Below are 24,935 nucleotides of genomic sequence, written 5' to 3' on the forward strand. Positions count from 1 at the left end.
CCACAATATGTAGATCTGCAGAAAGATGGCAAAATAAGGACATTGCTAGTAGTCAACCCCTACTAAAGTATTAGCCCTGGCCTAATCAGAGAGGCTATTACAAGAGCTCTTACATAATGAGACTGCTGCCATAATTTGTCGCTTACTACATGGCACCATAGGGACAAGTAGATTTTTATTACAGGACAAGAAGATTTGCGAAATAACATGTCCCATCGACAAGCAGAGGTTTTTAATAAACTCCACACCCCTGAAGAGGAGACACCCAGCATATTCTCAGTGCAAGGAACACCCAAAGAAAGAACTATCCTAGAGAGAAAAGCCAGGAGTGACCCATGTCACGAAGGGGCCCCAAGTCGCTCTAAGCTGCTCCTGTGTCTTACTACACTAAGAATTTACAAGCAGAAGTACCACTGTGCCAGCTTTAAGCAGCTGAGGTGGTGTCCGATCAACTGCCAAAGACATCACTGCTGACGATTTGTCTGAAGACTGCAACTGGCTTGCCTGGTTACCTGGTCTGCACTGAGACAGGAGGGCCACCACTTCTGAAGGCATTGTGCTGCTACCTACCATGCAAAACTCATCAAGTGCTTCCGGTTCCAAAAGAGAGGCACAATAAAGGCCACAGAAGTGAGGCACTGCTGTAAAGTACCACATTATATGCAAGAACAGTGAGGAGGCAAAGCAGGGCTTAGACTGTGAAAGAAATGAGGGAGTAAACGCGTGCCGACGAATCCGGTGCAATGGATTGACACTTTTGCCCACGTTAATGCACAGGATGAAAACACCTGATCTGAGTTGCACATCTAACGAGTAATCTGCACCTGTGCCCATTACATGCCACTGCCCGCAAGACAGCACATCCTATAACCATTATGCTCATTGGACCTTGTAGACAGTACTGAAAGGTAGGGTGTAAGTACCACTTACTGTAGATCGCACCCAGGATTACAACCAAGTAAGTAGAATTCCAATTGAGCTGTGTTATACTTGGTCCTGCTATGTGAATGAAGTACTTTCTTTTTACATAAAAGATAAGCACTGAGGTGGACCTCACCTTACTACATCTGCTGGGTGACTTGAGTTCTTGCCTCCTCACACTCACTCCCTGAGAAACCTGTGACTGCTTGCCCTCAATACCACTATAGAGCCAAGTGCAGAAAGGGTTTTACTCAGCCCAATTTGCAGAGCCACAGTAGGACTAAAAGCAGTGGTAGACTACTTCTACCACCACAGATAGGACCAAGTAGTTCCCCCCATCTGCCCTGTGTATCCCAACACCCTATCCACACCCAAGCTACCCCTCCCCTCCTTCACACTGCCCCCAACCCAATTCACACTAGGGTCTGAAACATAGGAAAGGTTACAATGCAAAATAACATCTGTTCTTTTTAGATACATTGGATTAATTTAGATTCAAGAGGGTTATTATGTCCTAAAAAATCAAATAAATAGAAAATTATATTTAAAAAAACCTTCTGTTGTATGGTGTGCCATCTGGATATCCAACTTTCACCAGACATTGCATGTGACAACCATTAAAGAACCCATTGACACTTGCATTTCCTCGTCACCCCCCCCCCCCCCAAAAAAAAGACTGCCATTTCTCCCTTCATACACCAGCTATATGTAAGTAAGAAAAAAAAACGACATCCAAAAGCTTTCCATCCTTGGAAACAAAGGTTTGCAAATCTACAAACCAGCCTTCACTGGAATGTCATTTATATTCATACAATTAAAGTAGTGTTTAATTTGTACAGGTGACGGAGCATGCACGCCAACTCATTTTGGAGAACTGGAACATATTTATCCTCATTAGACAATGACACAGTAAGGTAAAGGAAGGCAGAACAGGAGGAAAAAAGGATGATCGAAAGATATGAAAACAGTGACATAAAACTATCAGGCTGAATGAGATAAAGAGACGTGCAGTGGACGAAAGAGACAGGGCATTGAATTAAGACTAGACAGATGTGGTACTAGGCAAACTAAGCATTCTGCTGCAGACGTCTCATAGGAAAAACTTGGCGACTCTGGACTTATTTTTCTTTTATTAATTAAGCACAGACTGAACGGTATGACAACGTACCACGCTTCATTTCAACTTTACCAATCCAAATTCCGATATTCTGCGCTTCAAGCTGCCCAAAATGCGTACTTTGGCATACTGTCTAAAATGTAATGCTTCATGGTAATAAAAAAAAAGTTTTTTTTTAAAAAACACCTTACACATAGGACTTTAACTCCAAACCTATACTAAACAAATCCCAATGGCCTATACTCTGTTTACCAAAAGGCTTTTGAGGCTCACCAGATGCTTGAGCTCTTTAAGGTCCCTGCAGACTGTGTAGAAAACACCAAGAAGTATGTTAATGTAGGCAGCATAGAAATCCACAGAGAACTCGGCAGGATGGTCACGAGACAGGATCCTTTGAAGTTCCACTGAAAAATATAGGCACTTTTAAATTTTAATGACTAAACAGTTTCAAAATTATGACTGTAAAAGGCATTTAATAAAAAAAATACTAATAACATAAAAAACATTACTGAGATCTGTTGAATATCTTTTTTGAAACAAGTCATTGGTTAACGACTGAAAAGGCAATGCGGGTCTGATTCCTACTCCGTGTTTATTAAAATTGCCTTTGGAGCCTACATTTGTGCCTGTCATTGAAGAAGAAAAAAAACAAAAAGGACCAAATTTCTTCCTCTTTTTACCCTTGCAGAAAGGCTAACGTACAAGTTACTTACCTTTGGTAACTAAATATCTGGTAGAGACATATTCTAGTTGCCCTTGCACGTCGGTAGCTGGCGTCGGTCGACACCGTGGGCGTTGTTGTTGCCGGAATGACATAGGGAATAGTATATAGACGCCACATTCGTACAGTGACGTCAGTTTCTTTTAACGACTTTCCACGCCAAAGCGCAGAGCCGCTAAGAACACCGAGATTGGTGCGCCAGAGCTAAGGACCTGAAAGGGGAATCCCTGTCCCTAGAAATCAGTTCGCAAACGGGGAGGATGGGTGGGCGGTAAGAAATCTGCAACTAGAATATGTCTCTACCAGATATTTTGTTACCGAAGGTAAGTAACTTGTACATCTGATAGAGACTTTTAGTTGCAGATTCCTTACCTTTTAATAGATACCCATGCAATGCCATCCTCGGTGGTGGGATGCGAACCAAGATCTTACTATGAAGTCCTGCAGGACCGAACGACCAAAGTAGCCATCCCGACAGACCAGACTTTCCAGACAGTAGTGTTTAGCAAACGTGTGCAGGGATGCTCACGTAGCTGCCTGGCAGATACTCAGGATAAGAACTCTGCGTGCTAACACAGTGGAAGCAGCAGTTGTTCTGGTGGAATGAGCACGCAAGCCCTCAGGAGGTTGCTTCTTGGCCAAAGCGTAGCACATTTTGATGCAAAGTAGCACCAATCGAGAGATGGTATGCTTTTGCACTGCCTTCCTTTTTTCACACCCACATACCCAAAGAGTTGATCGTCCACCCGGAAATCTTTAGTACAACTGGGGTAGAATGCCAACACTATTTTTAGGTCCAGACGGTGGAGTCTCTCCTCCTCAGAGGAAGGGTGTGAGGGTGCGTAGAAAGTGGGCAGAGTGAGGGACTGGCCTACATGAAAAGGTGTAACCACCTTAGGAAGGAAGGAAGCCTTAGGGCGCAACACTACTTTGTCAGGGTGCATAGACAAGTATGGAGGTTTTGAGAAAAGGGCCTGAAGCTCACTCACCCTGCGAGCAGAGGTGATTGCAACAAGAAAGACAGTTTTGAAGGTGAGGAGCCGCAAGGGACAATTGGCTCAAAGGGAGTACACATCAAATAAATAAGGACAAGATTGAGGTCCCACTGAGGCATAATAAATGGAGCGGGAGGAAATAAATTGTTGAGGCCTTTTAGGAATCTACTCACAATAGGAGATTTAAAAAGTGAGGGCTGATCAGGTAATTTTAGGGTGGCCAAAATGGCAGATAAATACCCTTTAAGGGTGCCCAAAGCAGAGCCCTGCTGGGCCAAAGAAAGAATGAACAGAAGAACTTTGGATAGAGGAGCAGAAAGGGGATCAACAGATTTGTTGGTACACCATGCCACACATTTATTCCAACGACATGCGTATACAGTTTTGGTTGAGGGACGCCTGGCTGCCAAGATCGCAGACTTTGGGTGGAAGATCAAAAATCATCAACTGTCGCTGCTCAATCTCAATGCATGAAGGCGGAGGTTGGACAGGTTTGGGTGAAGAACCTTCCCCTGATGCTGCGACAGAAGATCCGCCCGAAGAGGCAGTCTGAGTGGAGGATCGATCGACATGCTCAATAGCTCGGGATACCATACTCTCCATGCCCAGTCCGGAGCCACCAAGATGGCTTGGGCCCGGTCGTTCCTGATCTTCTTAAGAACTCTGGGCAGAAGAGGGATAGGCTAAAGGAGGCCGAAGTTCCACTTCAGACGAAAAGCATCTCTGAGCGAGTGCCATCTTGGAAACTTCAACGCACAAAACAGCTGACATTGCGGGTTCTCTGCGAAGGTGAACAGATCCAACCAATGCTCTCCCCACTGCTGGAAGAGACCATGCGCCACCTTCAGGTGGAGATGCCATTCGTGATCGGCTGTGCATCGACAGCTGAGATCATCGGCTCTGGCATTCAGGGAACCCCCCAGATGTTGAACCATCAGGGTAATGCCCTGGCGTTCCAGCCATGTCCAGAGGCGTAGTGCCTCTTGACAAAGGGTCCAGGACCCTACTCCGCTCTGTTTGTTGCAGTACCACATGGCGGTAGTATTGTCCATGTACACCTGCGCCACTTTCCCTTTGAGAGAGGGAAGGAAAGCTTTCAACGCAAGCCTGATCGCCCGGAGATCCAGAAGATTGATATGGAGCCCTGACTCCGCCGGAGACCAGAGTCCTCTGATCTTCGCCTCTCCCACGTGGCTGCCCCAACCCAGAAGGGACTCATCTGTCACTACAGAGAGATCTGGTTGGGGAAGGGAGAGGGATCTGCCGTGGACCCAATGCAGATTCAAAAGCCACCACTGCAGGTCTTTTGCTGTCCCCTCCAAGATCTGGACCATGTCAGAGAGATTCCCTTGATGCTGCGCCCACTGGAACTTCAGGTCCCACTGCAGAGCCCGCATATGCCATCTGGCATGTGTTACTAGCAGGATGCAGGATGCCATGAGGCCCAGCAGTCTCAGAGTCAGTCTCACCGAAACCCAAGACTGAGGCCAAAAGATCGGAATCATAGCCTGAATGTCTTGGACTCGCCTTTGGGAGGATAAACCCGAAACTGCACTGTGTCCAGAACAGCTCCGATGAAAGGGCGCGTCTGAGAGGAAGTCAGGTGTGGCTTCAGCCCGTTGATAGTGAACCCCAGTGTGTGCAGGAGGTTCGCCGTAGTCTGAAGGTGGGAGACTACTTTCTGGGGTAAGTACGCCTTCAACAGCCAGTTGTTGAGGTAGGGGAAGACTGAGACCCCTAACCTACACAGATGAGCTGCAACCACCGCCATCACTTTCATGAACACCCGAGGGGCGCTGGTAAGGCCGAAGGGGAGCACAGTAGAATGAAAGTGCTCATGACCTACCACGAATCGTAGGTAACGTCTGTGGGCAGGCAGGATGGGGATGTGGAAATAAGCATCCTGCAAGTCCATACTGTCTCCTGGGTCTAAGGCAAACAGAACCTGAGCCAGGGTGAGCATTTTGGATTTCTCCTTCTTGAGGAAGTAGTTTGATTCCGAAGGTCTAGGATAGGACGTAACCCATGTCCTTCTTTGGTATCAGAAAGTAGTGGGAATAACAACCATGACCTACTTCTGGCACAGGGACCTTTTCTATAGCTCCCTTGGTTAAGAGAGCTGTGACTTCCTGGCGAAGAAGCGTCAAATGATCCCCTGGAAGGTGACTGAAGGATGGAGGCATGGTTGGTGGAGCAGATTCGAAAGGGAGGGAGTAGCCCTTTCGAACTATCTGCAAAACCCACCTGTCCATGGTGATGTATTCCCAGTGGGGTAGGGGATGGTTAATCCTGCCACCAACTGGATGGGAGTGAGGGGACGGACTAGGAGGGTTTGGAGGCTGCAGCGGGGGCAGAGGTGGACTGGGCAGACCTCGGGTTTCCTGTCCCACGGCCACGTGGGATTCCGCGTCACCGGCCACGCAGAGGCTGAACAGCATGGGTGGCACGGTGGCTGGATGCAGAACGTGAGGGGCAAAAAGCAGACTCCGGTGGGCGAGGGGCAGAGGAAAGACCAAGGGACCGAGCCGTAGCCCAGGAATCCTTGAATCTCTCCAAGGCAGAGTCCGCTTTGTCTCCGGAGAGATGTGAGCCATCAAAGGACATGTCCACGAGTGATTGTTGGACATCCCCAGAAAAAACAGAAGTATGCAGCCAGGCATAGCGTTGTAAGGCCACCATCGTAGCAAACGATCTGCCCAGAGAGTCGGTTGTGTCCAGCCTCAACGGATTGTGAACTTGGCCACATCTTTCTCATCATTCACAGCTTGGGAGACGATAGCACAGGCCTCCTTCTGTATCTTCAGAAAACTTGCGCAGCCTAATCCCACATAGAGTGAGAATAGTGGCCCAAAAGGCATGCGGTGGAGGAAGAAAATAACTTCTTGCCAAACTGTTCCAGTCTTTCGGATTCCCTATCCGGGGGTGCAGAAGGGAATGCGCCTGAAGAAGAGGAAGCCTGGATAACAAGACTCTCAGGCAAGTGGTGTTTGGACAGGAATTTAGGGTTGTTCGGAGCGGGACGATGGCGGCGTGCCATAGTCCTATTCACAGGAGCCCCTGTGTTGGGTTTGGACCAGGTACCAAAAAAGGACATCGGCGAGGGCTTCATTAAATGGCAAAAGGGGTTCTGAAGTAGAAGCCCCAGGCTGAAGCACCTCTGTCAGGAGATTAGACCTGACCTCAACAGTGGGAAGCTCAAGACCAAGGACCTCAGCTGCCCTACTGACAACCATACCATAAATCATTCCTTCTGCCGTAGCCACAGTAGGAGAAGACAGCATGACAGATTCAGGAGAAGTATCCAGACCACTGGCGTCGCCCAATTCCTGAGCCCAGTCCAAAGATGGGTCATCCTGGTATTCATAAGGGTCCAGGGACCCCTTCAATCCCTCTCCATATCCGTACCCATAAGAAAAAGGGTCCAAATCCGACCTGGGGCGGATAGGCCCCAATCGACGTCTAAGGTGGCGTCAGCCGATGCCGCTCCAACTCGTCTGGGATAAGAATCGGGTTGACGTCGATAGTGGGCACCACCGACGTCGGGAGCGTCAACAATCGACCTGGCACCGGGAAAGGTCTCAAGGGTGCGACCGGCGCCTGTGCGGATCCACATGCAGATCCAGAGGTGACCTCGGTGGTCGGAGCCGAAGTCGCCAGCGCGGAAACCAAAGGCCCCTCATCCGAACCCCTTGGGCCCGAAGGTGCCGTATTGGGGTCGGACCGCCCAAAGATGAGGCGCATGGCCTGATAAAACTCTTTAAGCTGGGCGGGGGTCACTCTGGCAAACTCGGGGAAGCGCAGAGACGACCTAGACGCAGGCTCGGAGGACTGAGGCCTTGTGCATGGACATTCCTCCCACGTCAGTCGAATGACGGGGCGAAGTCAGAGAGCGATGGGATCTCTTAGACTTCTTCTTCTTCTTCTTCTTACCTTGACCCGAGGATTTGTAAGATGATGTGGTGATGGCTCCGTGACCAGTCTCGAGACCTTCCTCTCAATCGAGACCAGGACTTACACGGAGTCAAGTGCCAGGCAGCCATGAGCTTTAGACACAGCTCCCTCAAAGCCTTCGGGTGCATGGCCCGACACTTGGAGCACAACTTCGGGTCGTGGACGCTCTCAAGACACCACAGACAAACTCGATGAAGATCCGTCACCGACATCGTACAATGAGTCCTCGCACGGCTTGAAACCGGTCTTTAGGGACATCCTCGGCGCACCAAATTTCTCACAAAAACTCGACAAAACGGTCGAAGTCAGTCAAAAAGAGACCAAGGTAGCTCTTCTCTGGATCAGAGCGTGGCGCGGAAAGAAAGGAACCGACGTCACTGCACGAAGGCAGCATCTATATACTACTCCCGACGTCATCACAGCAACTACGACACCAATGACGCCCGTTGAGTCGACTGATGCCACCTACTGACGCGCAAGGGTATTGCTCGAAGAAAAATCTCCCGATCCAGTCTGATGCCTGGGGGAAATTCTAAGGTAAGCAATCTGCAACTAGAAGCCTCTATCAGATATGGAACTTTAAAACTGAAAGTTACGTTTTGAAATCGCTAAAGGAGAACACATTTATCTTGGAAACTGTCCAAACAGTTTCTGGAGGACAAAGGATTTCATTACAAGTGGTGCATTAATCCAGAGGAGACTGGTAACTCCAGTTATCACACGCATCTGGATTACAAACCATGAAAAAAACAAGCATTTGCAATGCAATAGGTCTCGCATTTGCTTGAGTTAGAGCTATCAGCTTTGTAACTTCATAACTGGACTTTTCTTGCCACATAAATTGGTCAACCCTGCCTAATAATTTTGCCTTTTCCTGCCATATAATTCCAGTGGCCCTACATATAACGACACCACTTCCATTTATCTTCTTCCTCTATCTTCAACAAAAATTAAAATGTTTCTGTTTCCATTTAGCATCCTAATCTGCAATGGTAATTCCAATAGAATGCCACTTTCACCACCCCGCCATCAGAGTTGCTGGCTGGTTAACACAATTTCCCCCCCAAAAAGACACAAGACAACCACTAAAAGGGTCACCCAAACAAATCAAGAGTGTTCAAACAGTCATAGTGGTAGTGTTAAGGTGGTCTGAATGATGGTCATAATTGTAAAAAGGACAGATTATTAAAACATTTACAGCTATTATATAAACCTTTATCAGAAAGAAACGTTTGGATTACACAGTAATGCTCGAAACAGCCCCTAGAGGGCACATAACAAAAACAATTTGTATAAAACATGGTCATGTAAGCATACTGTTAGCCTGTAGAGGGCATAACCCCATGAAAAAACAGGAGAAAATAATCCAATATATCTATATACCTAGCCCCTATACAGCATTTTTAGGGCTAGGAGGCCTAAAACAAAAACGTATTTATCTATAAAACAAATGTTCTAGCCATAGGAAAGCTTAAAAGACATTGAATGGTGGGAGGGATTACTACTTTGGAGTCCCCACTAACAGTGTGGGGATCCAGAGATGATGTAGACAGAAAGAGTGCATTGTGGTCAATGTTTTGAAGGTGGTCCCATTGTCCTAGGACCACCACAGGCTGAGCTATAGGCAAAAATATTTTGTAAAAGTAATGTCCTGCAAAGCATTATGGGGCAAGTTTCTGTGCCACAGATATTTTAATGTATTTTTTATGACTAATGCTTAAAACAGCCCCTAGAAGACATCACAATGAAAATAGCATTTGAAAGAAACATGGTCATGCACTATATAGTTAGCCCCTAGAGGACATACCCACAAGAAAATGGCAATAAATTAAAAAAATTCAAACGGCAATAAATAATGCAGAGTAACCACATATGTAGCCCCTCAAGAACATAGTGCATTACGTATATTCAGGGCAACAGGCCTATAGCAATGATATTACAAACAAAGCCCTTAAAACACAAGCTATTCCCAGCTACAAAACAAAAGTCCCAGCCATGAGGATGCTTAAAAATAGAATGAATAGTGGAGGGACCCAAAGATGAACTAGGCAGAAAGAGCACGTCGTGTTTAATGTTTTGGTGGGGTCCCACTGTCCTAGGACCACCACAGGCTGAGTTATGGACAAAACTTTTGTGAAAAAGAATGCTTGCAAAGCATCATGGGTCGAGTTTTTCTGAGTGTAGAGAATATTGTAGTATTGTCTCTCCTGCTATGCCAAGAGAGCCGATTTCCCTTTGAGGATTCCGGTTTTATGCAAAGCATTTACCAATGCCATGTGTTTTAGGGGACAGCCACAAGAAATGACTGATTAGGTAACTGAACAATAAGACCAGTGCTTCAATACCACTGATCAAGTTCAAGCTGTTGTGCCATTTGACGCTCTGAGTGCCATGCAGCTCAAAAGGGAGAGACAAAAGAAACAGTTCGCCCTCACTTAAGAGTATCGTCAATCGTGCAATAATCCGTGTAAAGGGGCAGTCTGCAGGAAAAACAAAGCAATTATAAATGACATCAGGGGATTTTTGAAAGGCAAGCCCGGGAACGAATGAAAGTGATGGGCGTGGTTAAAATCCCACAATTCTTACAAAAGGTCAAAGCGCTTGGGCGCTCGACCTAAAAACGGGACTCAATGTCTTTTTACACCAGATACCCCAGGGTGTCGAGAAACTGGTTTAGTGCCCATTTGAAATATATGTTAATAACATGACTGACTCGGTGTGACAGAACACATTCCTGCCTATTCGTCCAAAAAACTTGTAACTGAAAGTAATTGCCTCCCCACAGTCTCTGGTGTATTGGCAATTTCAGCGGGAGGCATATTAGCGCGTCGTTTTCCAGCCATAATTGGGCCCAAACTTTTAGTACATAACCCTGCACTTCAATTTCAAAAGGAAATAAACGGATCCTTCCTTAGAAAGCTACACTTAAAAGAATACTCAAAACTTCTGTTCATTGGTTTCAGAAAATGCTACAGGAGACCACAAGAAGCAAAACTGTCTGTTTAGTACTGTCGCTTCCTCAAAACTGGGGGTTAACAGAATGCCGAGATAAAACTGCCAGGTGGGGCCTGGCATCATGATAAAACGGAGATAGACTATTGCAGCATTGTCCAACTTGGTTAATCACAGAAAAACAAGATCAATGAAACGGTTTGTGAATACTGATTTAGTCGAAGGAGCCAACCAATGACAACACTGGGAAGTCTACGACTACATCATTCGTGCCTCTCGTATTAGACTTTCATTGGGGAGGGCCGACTTTGAGATCTGGAAAGCGCATACAGAACCTGCACTATGAAGCACCACACATGGTTATAACTTTGCCACTGAAATTGCAGGTGTATCCTGCAGTGTTGAGATGGACAAAAATTATACCATATCAAAATCTTTACTTTACATATATATCGCTACAACACTTCCTCCCATTTTAAATTTGTAAATCCATTCGCACTCACTTCCCACCCATTGTGGGATAAGCCTAATTTACAATTTAAACTCGACGCCAAGAAATTTAAAATTTGGAGTATATTCAATGTGGAAGCGAAAGACTTACCTTTGCTGTAGTCTGTAAAATACATCGTAAAAGGTTCAAGGCAGCCTGTATTTGGTCGGAATTTTTCCCACACAAGTTCACTAAGAAAAACAACGGTCACGTTGCTGCTAGTCTGCAAAACAAGAAAAACATTTTAAGTATAAGTGGGCTTGCAGACCAAACTCTTAAAACGCCACATTTAAAGGAGAATACTATAAAATTCAAACGTTGTTATAATGAATTCTTTTGTTCATTTTCGCTTGAGAAAAACAAATTAGAAACTCAAATGTTAATATATTCATAAAAAAAAAAAGTATTTGTGGAACAGACAACGTCACAACTCACAATATGAAGTCATAGTATACTCCACAACTCACAACATGAAGCCCTAGTATATTCCGCCATAGTCCTTAATTCGCAACAGGTAGCAGAGGTCAAGAGATCAGGCAAACCGGCTTGCACTTAAAATTATGTGGACATACAAACAGCCGGATTCTCAACAATTACATCTTGCTTGGTGTTCCCAAAGAGAACAGAACGGCCACAGATATGGCAGAGGGAACAACTGAGAGGACTAAGAAGCTCTCGAATAAATCAGACTACGAACTACCAATCTTTTCCTTGCAAAGAAGGGTTAATTTGTAACTAAATGCCTCATTAGTGCCATGCAGTTCAACACCACCAAAATCCCAACTAAATACTGCATGCAAAACAACATTAATGAGGTTACTAGAACCAAAAAAAACAAAAAAACTTTGCGATACAGGCTGAATAACTAACTACCAAAAGTCAGCAGATCAAAAAGACAAAAAAAAACAAACTATGAGGTTCACTGAGCTACACAGCAGATGGGAGGGAGATATAGGGAAATTGATGCTAGCCTGAATGCCCCCCTGAACCCGGAAGATATCAGCTTTGCTTAGACTCATGCAATTCAAGTTCCTACACAGAGCTTTATACCACACATTCAGGCTTTGGAAAACCAGAAGATCCCCTAGCATTGCGTGACTCGTGTGGCCATCCTGAGGGCACACTCATGCACGTCATTTGGGACTCTCTGAAAGTCGCATGTGCTGGGAACTCATCCAAAGATTCTGGTGGGAGATCCTTGAACAACAGATTACACTAGAGCCCAAGGTGGCCCTTCTAGGTATCTGGGAGGAATGGAGAGGCTCGCTGGCTGTTCGTGCTCTGCTGGGCATGAGGCTCCTAGCAGGCAAGCAGGACATTGCAAAAATATGTAAAGATGCAGAAGTCCCACGGAGGGCTTAAAGGCTCAGGCGTAAGGACTATTGCTCCTTTGTGGAAAAGGCAGTTTACATAGCATGGGGCTGCAATAACAAATACTCACAAATTTGGAGTCCATGTGTGAGAAACTAGGGCTGATTGCAGAGTCCCCATAACTTTTTGCCCCCATTTTCCACTTTATGCTGGTGTTTTCCTGACTCTGATGGTGCCCTGGGTACTGCTAACCAGTCCCAGGGCCTGTGCTCTGTGTAAAATGGATATGCAAATTAGGCTAATTATAATTGGCTAAGTTAACCTACCTATAAGTTCCTAGTATATGGTAGGGCATGTAGGTTTAGGGACCACAGCATAGGTGGTGCACACCTAGGTGCATTGCTGAGGTGCCCAGTGTCATTTTAAAAGCAAGCCTGCCTTGCTGGCTGCTTTTAAATTAAAGTTATATGCAAATTCGACTTTGGAATTAAAGGTACTTCCAAAGTCTTAAACTACCTTATGTTTACATATAAGTCACCCCTAAGGTGTGCCCTATGTGCCCCTAGGGCTGGGTGCCATGTAACTATAAGCAGGGACTTTATAAAAATAGATTTATAAGCCCTGGTGAGGTAAAACAGCCAAATTCGTTTTTCCCTCATTGAAGGAAATGGCCTTCATAGGCTAGAATGGGCAGACTTTATTTTAAATTTTAAAGTCTCCTTAAATGTTACATACCAAGAATTTGGTATCAAATTGATTGTTATAATAAATCCCACAACTTCCAGTTGTGGGATTTAATATAACTAGTGCAGGTAAAAAGTTTAGACTTTACCTAAAAAGTTGCCAATTTCAGCTCTGCATTGTTTTTGCTGCTGTGCTCTGATTGGCCAGCCTGCAGCAGCTTCTGCCAGGCTACTTTAATGAGGTGTGAAGTGGCCTGGCTTCACACAAAGGAATGTGCTTGGGGGAGAGAATCTCCCCTCAGCAGATGGTGAGGCAGGAAGGGGGAGGGCTGCCAAACTGGTCTTCAAAGGCAGAGAAGGACATCTGGAGCACCCAGCAACACCCCCACATCCTGCAACCCCAGACAGCTAGGTGCCCCCTTGATTAGATTAGGAGAGGGCAGGAGAGGGGTGTGTTTATGATTTTTAGCCACACCAGTGGGTGGGCTCAGCCAGATCTCTCCTCCAAAAATCAGATTCATCCATTTTGGATTTTTGGAGACTGTTGCCTTCTGGGATGGATTTTTGCCACACTTCCCAGGAAGTGGTCATCACAGGGGGACGACCCTGTCCCTGATTGGAGAACCAGGGCCCCCCTGCTTTTCACCCAGGAGCAAGGATAAAACTGGCAGACCTGCACCCACGCCTCAGATCCCCTCCAGAATTCAACAAGAAAGGAACTAAAGAAGAAGAAGGACTGCCCTGCTGGACCCCTGGCCTGCACCTGGAACCTGCACTCAGAAGGACTGCACCAGCTGCACACTTGGGCTTCACCACAAGAAGGACTTTGCCTGGCTTCAACTGGTTCAAGGAGGGACTCCCTGTTTGCTACAGGTGAAAAATTACTAAACCAGAGTCCCCTGCACCAACTCCTGAAGAAAGCGACCAGCTGACCACTGTCCAGTGGCCAAAAAGGAGTTTGCGCCAGGTGCATTCTGGGAGTTGAAGTCCGCACCCCCCAAGGACCATCACAGAACTTCTGGACCCTTGGGGTGAGCTGTGGACCCCAAAAGAACCTTAAAAGAACATCTGGGTGAAGCCCCAGAAGTTTGGAAAAGATTTGAGAATTTTTGGAAAAAAGCTCCAGAGAGGGACCGACCCGCCGCGGAAATTCTAGCCGGCTTGCCTCAACCGCGACCCGGCCTGAGTTCGTGGTTCGTCCCGGTAAAGAAAAACATCCAAAAAAGAGACTAAGTCCGAACGTAAAAAGTTGACCGGGACCTCCCAGCCATCGTATCCGAGAAGGGCTCCATGGACGTCGGATCAAGATCCAGGTTTATCCCGGTCGAAGGATTTTCACCTCGAAAAAACGACTAAGTCCGAAGGTAAAAGTCTCCACCGAGGAAACCCACATCGCGTATCCGGACAAGGGCTCCAGGAGGTCGGATTCAACTGGCAGGTTCGTCCCGGTGAAGAAAAACTTCAAAATAAAGACTAAGTCAGAAGGTAACTTTTTAACAGAGGCCTCCCGCGACCTGTAGCCGAGCAGGGCTCCATCGCGGTCAGCCTGAAAGTTTGACTTTGCCCCGGTCGAGGTGCAACCAGATGACCCGATTGGCGCTTTTTGTTTCTAAGCGCTAGAAAAGTAATAATTCTTTAAAAATTCATATCTCCGGTTCCCCTGAACCGATTTTAATCGTTTTTGTGTCATTTTAAAGATAAAAATATAAACTATTTTTATAAATTGGTTTTGGATTTTTAAACTGTTTCCTGTGTTTTATTTAATTACTGTTTTGTGATATTTGAATGCTTTACACTTTGTCTCCTAAGTTAAGCCTTGACGCTCGTTGCCAAGCTACCAAGGGTTGAGCTGGGATTAATTTACTGAGACCTAACTGTACCTAGGTGGAGGTTAGTGGCTTGTTGCTAGGTGTAGGTACCTACCTGCCCTACCAATAACCCATTTTCCAACACCATGGCATAACCACTATGATCAATTGTAAAGTCAGGGGACTCCTAGTCAATCTCCATGTCGTGGTGATGAAAAAGATGTTAATGGTAGGGATGAGGGTGAAAGGCTTTAGCGCTCCAATTGGATTTGCAATGTTACTAGATGTACAAAACACCATTTTACTGCAATACAAACTGTGAGAAATTGGGTTACTGGTTGAGTGGGGCTAAACCCTACTCAAGCAGAAATCACAATCCTAGTCAGGATGAGGAACAATAAAATAAAAAATAACCTAAATTCAACCCCCGCTCTGGCTTGCCATAGAACAGTCAGGTTTAACTTAAAGGCAATGTGTAAAGTATGTATGCAGCACACAAATAGTAATAAAGTAAAAACACAGCACAAGAAAAATCCCAAACCAATTTCGACAAATAGAGCAAACTATAACAAATAAATCAAGACCAAAAAACAAAAATCCAATCAGCAGATCCAGGGATATGCAGTTTTGAAGAATTAAGTGAAAATAGCGCCAAAATGTCCAAAGTCCCACTCAAGGCTATATGGTCGTGCGAAACTGGGAGTAAGTCACAAGTTGAGGCCACCCTCAATGGAGTGCAGGTAGGATACTGTGATCAGGTTAGTGTAGCTGAAAAGTTACCTTCTCCACCCAGTGCAAAGAGACCCGTTCATGGTGGAAGTGGACGTGAGGAGCAGGGATAGTGATGTGGACAGTCACTGTAGCTTGAAGAGCATGCCTGGCATCACAGGCGGTTGTCGCAGTAGCACAAGTATCTTCTTGTTGCCATGAACGTTCAGGCCGGAGCCTCGCAGTGGCAGTCGGGTTGACGGGACATCCTGTTGGAGGGCAGCGCATCGACAAAGTTTTGACATCAAGGGGCCCACTGGTGGCTGCGAAGAGCCCAGAAACTTCAATTAAACTTCACTGAGGCCACACCAAGGGTCCAGGACCAGAGGGACACCACTTGGGGGTCAGGGGCTTACTCTAGCTGGATCTGGGTGCTGGTTCAGGCGGTTGGAAGCCAGTTATGTCCCTGTGGCTCTGAACAGGTGGCCTGCAGACTAGCCCTTGGAGTCACCTGCCACCCCATCCTGCCAGTAATGGCCCATCCAGGCCCACCTAAGTTCTCGATTGTGTGTGGCTGTCAAGGAAGAATACACAAAGCCCAACTGTCAGCTACACTCACTCATGTGACCCAGTGACAGGCTGCAAGCACTAAATGACTAAGGCAGGAAAATGCAACATTCCTAACAATAGCATTTTCAAAATTATAATTTAAAACCAGTCCTCACCATGAAAGAGGATTTTTCATTGTAATTCCAAAGACACCAAACAAGAACTGGTTACCTGTTCCCATTTGGAAATCACAGCATATTAAATATAATACATTAACTCAAATGTTATCCTATGGCAGAGTGTTTCACCACCAGGACATGTAAATTTGGAAGTAAATGTCCAATGTTAATACACTGCATCCTGCGCTCTGGGCTGGCCAGGGCCTCCCCTAGGGGCAACATGTGTATTATAAGGGAACGTTTGGGCCTGCCAAAAGGTTTCTTCTGCCTGGTTGAAATGGAAGTTTACAACTGCACACACAGGCTGCAATGGCAGGTCTAAGATAGGTTTAAACGGCTTCTCATGTGGGTGGTAGAATCAGTGCTGCAGGCCCACCAGTAGCATTTAATTTACATGCCATGGGTACACATCGTATCACTTAACTAGGGACTTACAAAAAATTAAATCAACTAAGTATAAGGCAATTTTACCACACTTAGAGCAGAGAGCACAAGCACTTTAACACTAGTTACCAGTGGTAAAGTGTGCAGTCCTAAAGCCAGACACACAAAGCCAGCACACCAAAAGGGTGAAGGCAAAAAGTCTGGGGATGACCTGGCAGAAAGGTCTAAGTTCAACACAGGTTAATTGTTCTGTGTTTTTTTGTTGAACACTGTATACGAAACAAAATTCAGAAATTAAATACTGCAAAAGCGCAACGTCACCTATACATATGTTCCCTCACCAAATGATCCCAGAATAAAAAATACCATGGAAAATATGGCATAAATGAATATAAGTACCATAAACAACAGCAGCAGTTCTAACAAAGAAAACTAACCTCACATATATATCTGCGTATGGGCGTAGATTAATATTAAGAAAGCAGACAAGCCAAACAAATCAAACTAAAAGCCAGACTCGTCCCAAACAAGCCTACAAAATACATCAGTGATTAAACAACAAAACCAAGCAAAGAACAGTGCCTTGATATAATTAATCTGAGAACAGACCCTGCTCAACACGAATAAGGCAAAGTTTTAATATCGCCGGTAATCAATATAGGCATGCCAGTCTGGTTGGATTTGCCTTTCATAAATAATCAAAGACCAGAGTAATCTTTAGCGACGCCATTAGACTGGCTTATAAACAATGGATAAGTTTAGGCACTTAATAATTCATTAGAGATGCACTCTTTTACTCATCCTGTCACTCAAACATCCATTCATCCACCCACTGACTAATTTTTGCATTTGCCCACTTTTGCGCCAATACTGACATACAAAAACTGTATTAAGCACATGGAAGATAAAACATGCTGTCACCTAAATTTGGTCAGCATAGTCTTGCAATAAAAGTAAACTCTGTAGCAGTCAACCATCTTGCAATGGTATCTTACATAGGGAATTGACATTTCAAAAGTTTAACATAGCTGCCATGTTCACAAGCAATACACTGGCCATCTAGGAGCAGTAAAAACAACGATACACCAAGCATAACACCATTTCAAGATGTATCCGCATTTAATATCGTATGGATGGGCATCTTGAAATGTTACAGTGCATCACTGTTGTACCAAGCTAAGGCAGCCAAGATGATGCTTTTTTACACATATTGGCTATCACAGCATGGTAAAATAATCATACACAAAAGACAATAGCATTTCATGACAGCTGCCCACTTTAGACACAGTAGCCACGTAAGATTCAGAACACTGCAGATGAAATGAGGGGCAAGCTAGTGGCCCAGCAGGACAGTGGGGTGAGCTGCTAGAAGCTCAGAAAAAAGAAAGAAAGAAAGAAAGGGGATCTATTAAAGCAAAATATATATAAGTAATGGCCACCAGCTAGACACTGAGCACATTTGTTTTCAGGCAGATGAACAAGTTACTTACCTTCGGTAACGCCTTTTCTGGTGGATACATTAGCTACCTGTGGATTCCTCACCTAAAGAATTTTCCCCATGCGCCAGCATTCAACGGAAATTTTCTTCTAGCTCTGCAAGTCGACGATGACGTCACAATTGCCCGACTCCCACACGGCGCCGTATAATGTCATCTAGGCAATAAGAGGTCCTCGGCGACGTGCAGACGTCAGTTACCACCATTTTTTACGTGCCTTTGAGGTGAACAGGTGAACATAGACACTACAGATGTGATATGAACACATCAATCAAACTTATTTACCATCATTTATTTCCACCAATATGAAACATAACTAATAGAAATAAACAACCTACTGCATACAACCCTACAATACGAAATGTATGCATATATTTACCTAGAACATATACATATATATATATATATACATATACACACACACACATACACAAAAACGACTATATACACATATATAAATCATTGTCTCAGTATATACATATCTACAACATACAGATGCTCACCCAAGGAAATCTTGGTAAGACCAGCCAGGCAACGGGGAGGCGAGTGCAACCGTGAGGAATCCACAGGTAGCTAGTGTATCCACCAGAAAAGGCGTTACCGAAGGTAAGTAACTTGTTCTTCTGATGGATACAACTACCTGTGGATTCCTCACCTAAAGAATAGAGTCCCAAAGCAGTACCGCACTCGGTGGTGGGTGCCTGAATGGTCAAACCAAGAAATCCTGCAGCACTGAGCGTGCAAAATGGCCATCCCTCCTGACTTCAGAATCCAAACAATAATGTTTGGCAAATGTGTGGAGGGATGCCCAAGTTGCCGCCTTGCAGATGTCAACCACATGATCACCTCTAGCTAAGGCCGAGGAAGCCGCCTTAGCCCTGGTGGAATGGGTTCGTAGCCCCACAGGAGATTCCTTCTTTGCTAAAGAATAACACAATTTGATGCAAAGAACGACCCACCTGGAAAGCGTTCTCTTGTGGACAGCTTTGCCTCTCCTCTTCCCCACGTAACCGACAAAGAGCTGATCGTCCTGTCTGAACTCCCTCATCCTGTCGACGAAGAAGCTCAACGCTCTTCTTGGATCAAGTCGGTGGAGCCTCTCTTCCTCCTTTGGTGGAGGATAGAAGGAAGAAAGTGTGATGGACTGTCCTAAGTGAAAGGGTGTAACAACCTTCAGTAAGAGAGCTGCCTTAGTCCTTAACACCACCTCGTCCCTTTTATAGGGGATATGGGGGTTCCACACTAAGAGCCTGGAGCTCACTCACTCTTCTAGCAGATGTAATGGCAACTAGAAAAACAGTTTTTAAAACTAAAAGCCTCAAGGGACAAGAATGTATCGGTTCAAACGGTGAACCCATCAGAAAGGCGAACACTAAGTTCAAATCCCACTGTGGCATAACGAATGGAGTGGGCGGAAACTTGTTAGTGAGACCCTTAATGAACCTCAAAACTATTGGGGACCTAAACAAGGAGGGTTGGTCTGGAAGCCACAGAAAGGCTGACAGCGCGGACAAATAACCCTTAACAGTGGCAACTGCACAACCCCTCTGCGCCAAGGATAATGCAAACGACAGAATGTCAGGTAAGTGGGCACACAAGGGATCAATTTGATTCTCTCCACACCAAGTCACACATTTAGACCACCTGCTTGCATAGACAGATTTGCTTGAGTATCGCCTGGCCGATAATATAACGTCCACCACCTCAGGTGGGAGATAAAAAGTACTCAGATTGCCCCGTTCAAACTCCAGGCATGCAGGCTCTGGAGGTGGGGGTGTAGAACCTGCCCCTGCGATTGCGAGAGGAGGTCTGCCCTGTAAGGGAGACGGAGCGGAGGGCACAGAGAGGTGGAGGAGGTCTGAGTACCACACCCTTCTTGGCCAATCCGGAGCGATTAAGATGACTTGGGCCCGGTCTTGGCGAATCTTCCTCAGGACCCGAGAAATCAAGGGTATGGGGGGGAAACGCGTAAAGCAGCTGACTCTTCCAGGACATCTGAAACGCGCCCCCCCAAAGCTCCTTGCACCAGATACTGGAGGCTGCAGAACGACGGGCAGAGCGCGTTCTCCCGAGGGGCAAACAGGTCTATCTGTGCATACCCCCACACCTGGAAGATGTAAAGGACGAGGTCTGGATGAAGACGCCACTTGTGATCGGTTGAAATGCGCCAACTGAGACTGTCCGCACGCACATTCAGAACTCTGACCTAATGGTTTGCTATCAAGCAAATCCGGTGGTCCTGAACCCAGGACCAGAGCCGTAGAGCTTCTCTGCAGAGAAGTTACGACCCCACTCCTCCCTGCTTGTTTATATACCACATCGCAGTAGTGTTGTCCGTTAGGTCTTGAACCAACCGAGAAGGGAAGGGAGGAAGGCCTTGAGAGCCAGACGTATCGCCCGCAATTCCAACAGATTGATGGGACACCTCTGTTCCACTGGAGACCAATGACCTTTGACCTCCAGGTCCCCCAGATGAGCTGCTGCCCCCCCCCCCCCCCCCCCCACCCCCCCCGCCCGCCCCACCACCACCACCACCCCACCTAACACCATCCCCCCCTGCCACCACCCCCCCTGCCACCACCACCCCCCCCTACCACCACCACCACCACCACAGAACAGAGGCATCCGTTATTACTGTGTCCACCGGAGGTGGCAGCGACAACAGCTTTCCTTAAGAAAGGTTGCTGGCTGCAGCCCACCATTGAAGATCTGCTACAGCATCTCTGGAGATCCTTATCGATTCCTCGAGATCTCCTTTGTGCTGAAACCACTGCCTGCGGAGGCACCACGGAAGAGCCCTCATGTGCCAGCATGCATGAGTGACCAGCAGAATGCAAGAAGTGAACAGACAGAGCAGACGAAGGACATTGAGGACTGGAACGACCGCCCCATTCTGGAACATTGGAATCAGCCCCTGAATGTCCTGAATCCGCAGCAGAGGAGGAAAGGCATGATTCAACATTGTGTCCAGTACTGCCCCATGAACAGGAGGCGCTAAGAGGGCTCCAGGTGAGATTTGGGCACGTTCACCGAAAAGCCCAGATCGAACAACTGGGGTGTCGACTGCAGGAGCTCCGGAGACTTGGCTTTGATCAACCAATCGTCCAGATTAGGGAATACTGCTATCCCCTTCTGAGCTCTGCTGCAACCACCGCCATCACCTTCGTGAAGACTCGAGGTGCCGAAGTAAGACCAAACGGAAGTACCGCAAACTGATAATGTTGCGACCCCACCACAAACCGGAGATACTTCCTGTGCGACTTGCGGATCGGGATATGAAAGTAAGCATCCTGCAAGTCGACAGACACCATCCAATCCCCTTCGTTCAACGCCAAAAGAACCTGTGCTAGGGTCAGCATTTTGAACTTCTCCTGCTTGAGTAACCAATTCAAAATCCTCAGGTCCAGGATTGGCTTCAACCGACCATCCTTTTTGGGGATCAGGAAATATCTTGAATAACAGCCCTGACCCCTCTCCTGCTCTGGAACCAACTCTACTGCACCTGTCGACAAAAGGATTAGCACTTCCTGTTGCAGTAAAAGAAGATGGTCTTCCGAACAGAAGGATGGGCGGGGGGGGGGGGTGGTAGGGGGAAACTCCCGAAAGGGAAGAGTATAACTTTTCCCCACAATATCGGTGACCCAGGAGTCCGATGTTATTGACTCCCACATGTGAAGAAACTGAGATAGTCTCCCCCCTACAGGAGATGCATGCAAAGGGAGTGATGGAGGACAAAGGCTGCTTTCCCTGCTGCACCCCTCCGGAGGAAGAGGAAGAGGCAGAGTGCTGCTGGGTGGCCCCTCTGGTACGAACTCTACCCCTTCCCCTAAATGATCTATAGGGGTGAGCTGTAGAAGGTTGCTGTCCTGCTGCCTGGAATCTCCCTTGAAACGAAGAGCCACGCCCAAACCCCCTAAACCTCCTAAACGATCAAGGAAGTGGAGGTGGATGCTTGCAAGCCCAAGGATCTTGCCGTGGCCCTACTCTCTTTGAACCACTCCAAGGCAGAGTCAGTTTTTGTCCCAAACAGTTTATCCCCATCAAAGCGCAGATCGAGTGAGGTTGTCTGCACATTGTAAGAGAATCCTGAAGACCGTAGCCAGGCATGCCGTCTTGACGCTATGGACGTGCCCATAGCCCTGGCCACAGAGTCCGATGTATCAAGCCCAGATTAGATAACCTTGGTCGCCACCGCCGGAGCGTCCGTCTAAAAGGTTAAGCACCTCCTGAGGCAATGCAGAGTGTGTCTTGGTCTCGTCCATGAGAGCATAAATGTACCTGCCCAGGATACAGGTAGCATTCATTGACTTGAGGGCCAGGCTGCATGAAGAGAACGCCTTCTTATAGCAGATTGGTCCATTATCTTGGACTCCCTGTCCGCGGGAACCCCTGGAAAAGATCCTGTAGCAGAGCGTGAGGAGCATGAAGCCTGCACCACCAAACTCGCCGGAGTCGGGTGTCTAGACAAGATCCCTGGATCTCCAGGAGCCACGCGATACCTCTTTGCAACAGACCTGTTTACTGCCGTAGCAGTCACAGGCTTCTTCCACACCTCCATTATAGGGTCAATGAGCGCCTTATTAAAAGGAAGAAGTGGCTCTGCCACAGCCGAAGAAGGATGCAAAACCTCTGTAAGAATGTTAGTCTTAACATCCGCAGCTGGAAGAGGAAGGTCAAGAAAATCCACCGCCTTCCTGACCACCGAATGGAAAGAGGCAGCCTCTTCAGTGTACTCCCCTGGAGATGCCAAGTCCCACTCCGGGGAAGTGTCCAAACCATTAGCCGTGTCCAAGCCCTGCAGGTCTCCCAGGGGCTCCACAATCTCACCCTCTTCCAAGAGCTGCTTCTCATACTCTTGCTCCTCTAGCAGCCTCAGAGCCAACCTCCTGGAGCGGAGCCTGGATTCAATCCTTGGTGTCGATAAGGTGTTTGCCGACGCCGAAGACCTCGGACGGCGTCGACCATCGGATTCATCAGACGCCGGATCCACTGGCACGGTAGGCTTCTTCAGAGTAGATGAAAGCTGCAGCGAACTCATCGGCGCCAGGGCAGTAGATGTCGTCGGCGTCACAGGCCTTCTAGGCGACGCCATTGGTACCGGCGCCAAACCAGCACTTCCCGAAGGAAGGAAAGGCATGAAGGGCGCCGGTCTGTATGAAGCCGGAACACCCAGTTCATAAGCCAATGGACCTGAAGGTCCCGAATGACCACCACCCGGAGCCCTGGTGGCAATGATGTTGAACATCACATTAAGAAATGAGGCACGGTCTGTGTCTGGCGCCTGGAAAGCCGGATATCCTTGCGGAGCCGGTGCCTGAGGCAAAGCCGGCGTCGGTTCGTGCATCTCCATCTGCGCCGAGAGACCGCCGGCTCCTGGTGAGGATCGACTTCGAAGACCGACAGCGAAGACGTTGGACAAGTAGGAGTCGTCCGAGGCGGAGGTGTAACTGTCGGACGAACTTCCCAAGTTGTACGACGTCGAGTCGACGGCGACCTCAAGCGCGAACAGTTCTTACTTGACCGGCGTCGTGAATCATGCCGGCGTCGAAGAGTCTCGATACCGCCTGTGAGATTTCGACGACTTGGAAGAAGACCCACGACGATGAGGTCTCTCCTTTTTAGACCTTGCCAAGAACAACTTGGCCTCCCGCTCCTTGACAGCCTTCGGATTCATGCGCTGACAAGAACCGCACGCTTCGACCTCATGGTCAGAGCTCAGACACCACAAACAGTTCTCGTGTGGGCCTGTGACAGACATTCGGCCTCCGCACTCCCTACAGTGTTTAAAACCCAACTTCCGTGGCTGAGACATTGTAACACACAAAGTGAAACAGTAGCTCCCTGGTAGCCTCGCAGAAAAAACACGTTACTTGAAGGCACGGAAAAAAGGGAACTGACGACTGCACGTCGACGAGGACCTCTTATTGCCTGGATGACGTCATACATGGTGCCGCGTGGGAGTCGGGCAATTGTGACGTCATCGTCGACGTGCAGAGCTAAAAGAAAATTTCCGTCGAATGCTGGCGCATGGGGAAAATTCTTTAGGTGAGGAATCCACAGGTACTTGTATCCATCAGAAATACGAATGTAAGTAAACAAAGTTCTATTACTCATAGGGAATAGAGCCAGGAGGAAAAATGGGCTATTCCGTTGCCCTTAGTATGCCGTCATGGGGAGAAGCAGAATGAATGTCACTCAGCAAGAAGAGGGATGACCCAAAGACCATCTATGCATAAGTTTGTGGAGTTTTTTTTTTTTTATATCAATTACATCGGTCAGGACCTCCTAGGACAGTCTAGTAAAAATCATAGTGCATATCTTCTGTCCCCAGGGTTTGTTAAAGGAAGTAAATAACACCAACATTTTTGCTTACTACATCTATCTGTGAAATACCACGTAGCAAAATTCCTGACTACGGACATTAGCACAGTATACTATCAAGACACTTAATAAGTCAGGAAACCTGCCTTTGCTGTAAGTTGGCATGAGAACAGACTGGAAATTTGGCATCTGAGATAATGTTTCATAATGAACCAATCACACCTATATCCTTTATTATTGGCTCATGCAAGAACTACACATGTGCTAAATTTGCTGGAGGAAGTAGCAGGTGAATGTAGGCTACTAGGGCATGGTTGCACCAAAATTTGGAATACAGAACAGGTGTGGT

General features: G+C 46.9%; 1 protein-coding gene across 1 annotated transcript in view; it reads right to left on the reverse strand.

Annotated features, from left to right (window-relative positions):
- The window catches only part of ORC5 (origin recognition complex subunit 5), a 322,089-nt gene that overhangs the window by 225,121 nt on the left and 72,033 nt on the right, over positions 1–24,935 (reverse strand). The window contains exons 5-6 of the mRNA XM_069229642.1: positions 11,259–11,370; positions 2,312–2,442 (exon numbers count right to left, since the gene is read on the reverse strand). Of these exons, the coding sequence (XP_069085743.1) occupies positions 2,312–2,442; positions 11,259–11,370 (243 nt within the window). The remainder of the gene's footprint in view (positions 1–2,311; positions 2,443–11,258; positions 11,371–24,935) is intronic.

The sequence above is a fragment of the Pleurodeles waltl genome, chromosome 4_1 (genome assembly GCF_031143425.1).
Source record: "Pleurodeles waltl isolate 20211129_DDA chromosome 4_1, aPleWal1.hap1.20221129, whole genome shotgun sequence".
NCBI lineage: Eukaryota > Metazoa > Chordata > Amphibia > Caudata > Salamandridae > Pleurodeles > Pleurodeles waltl.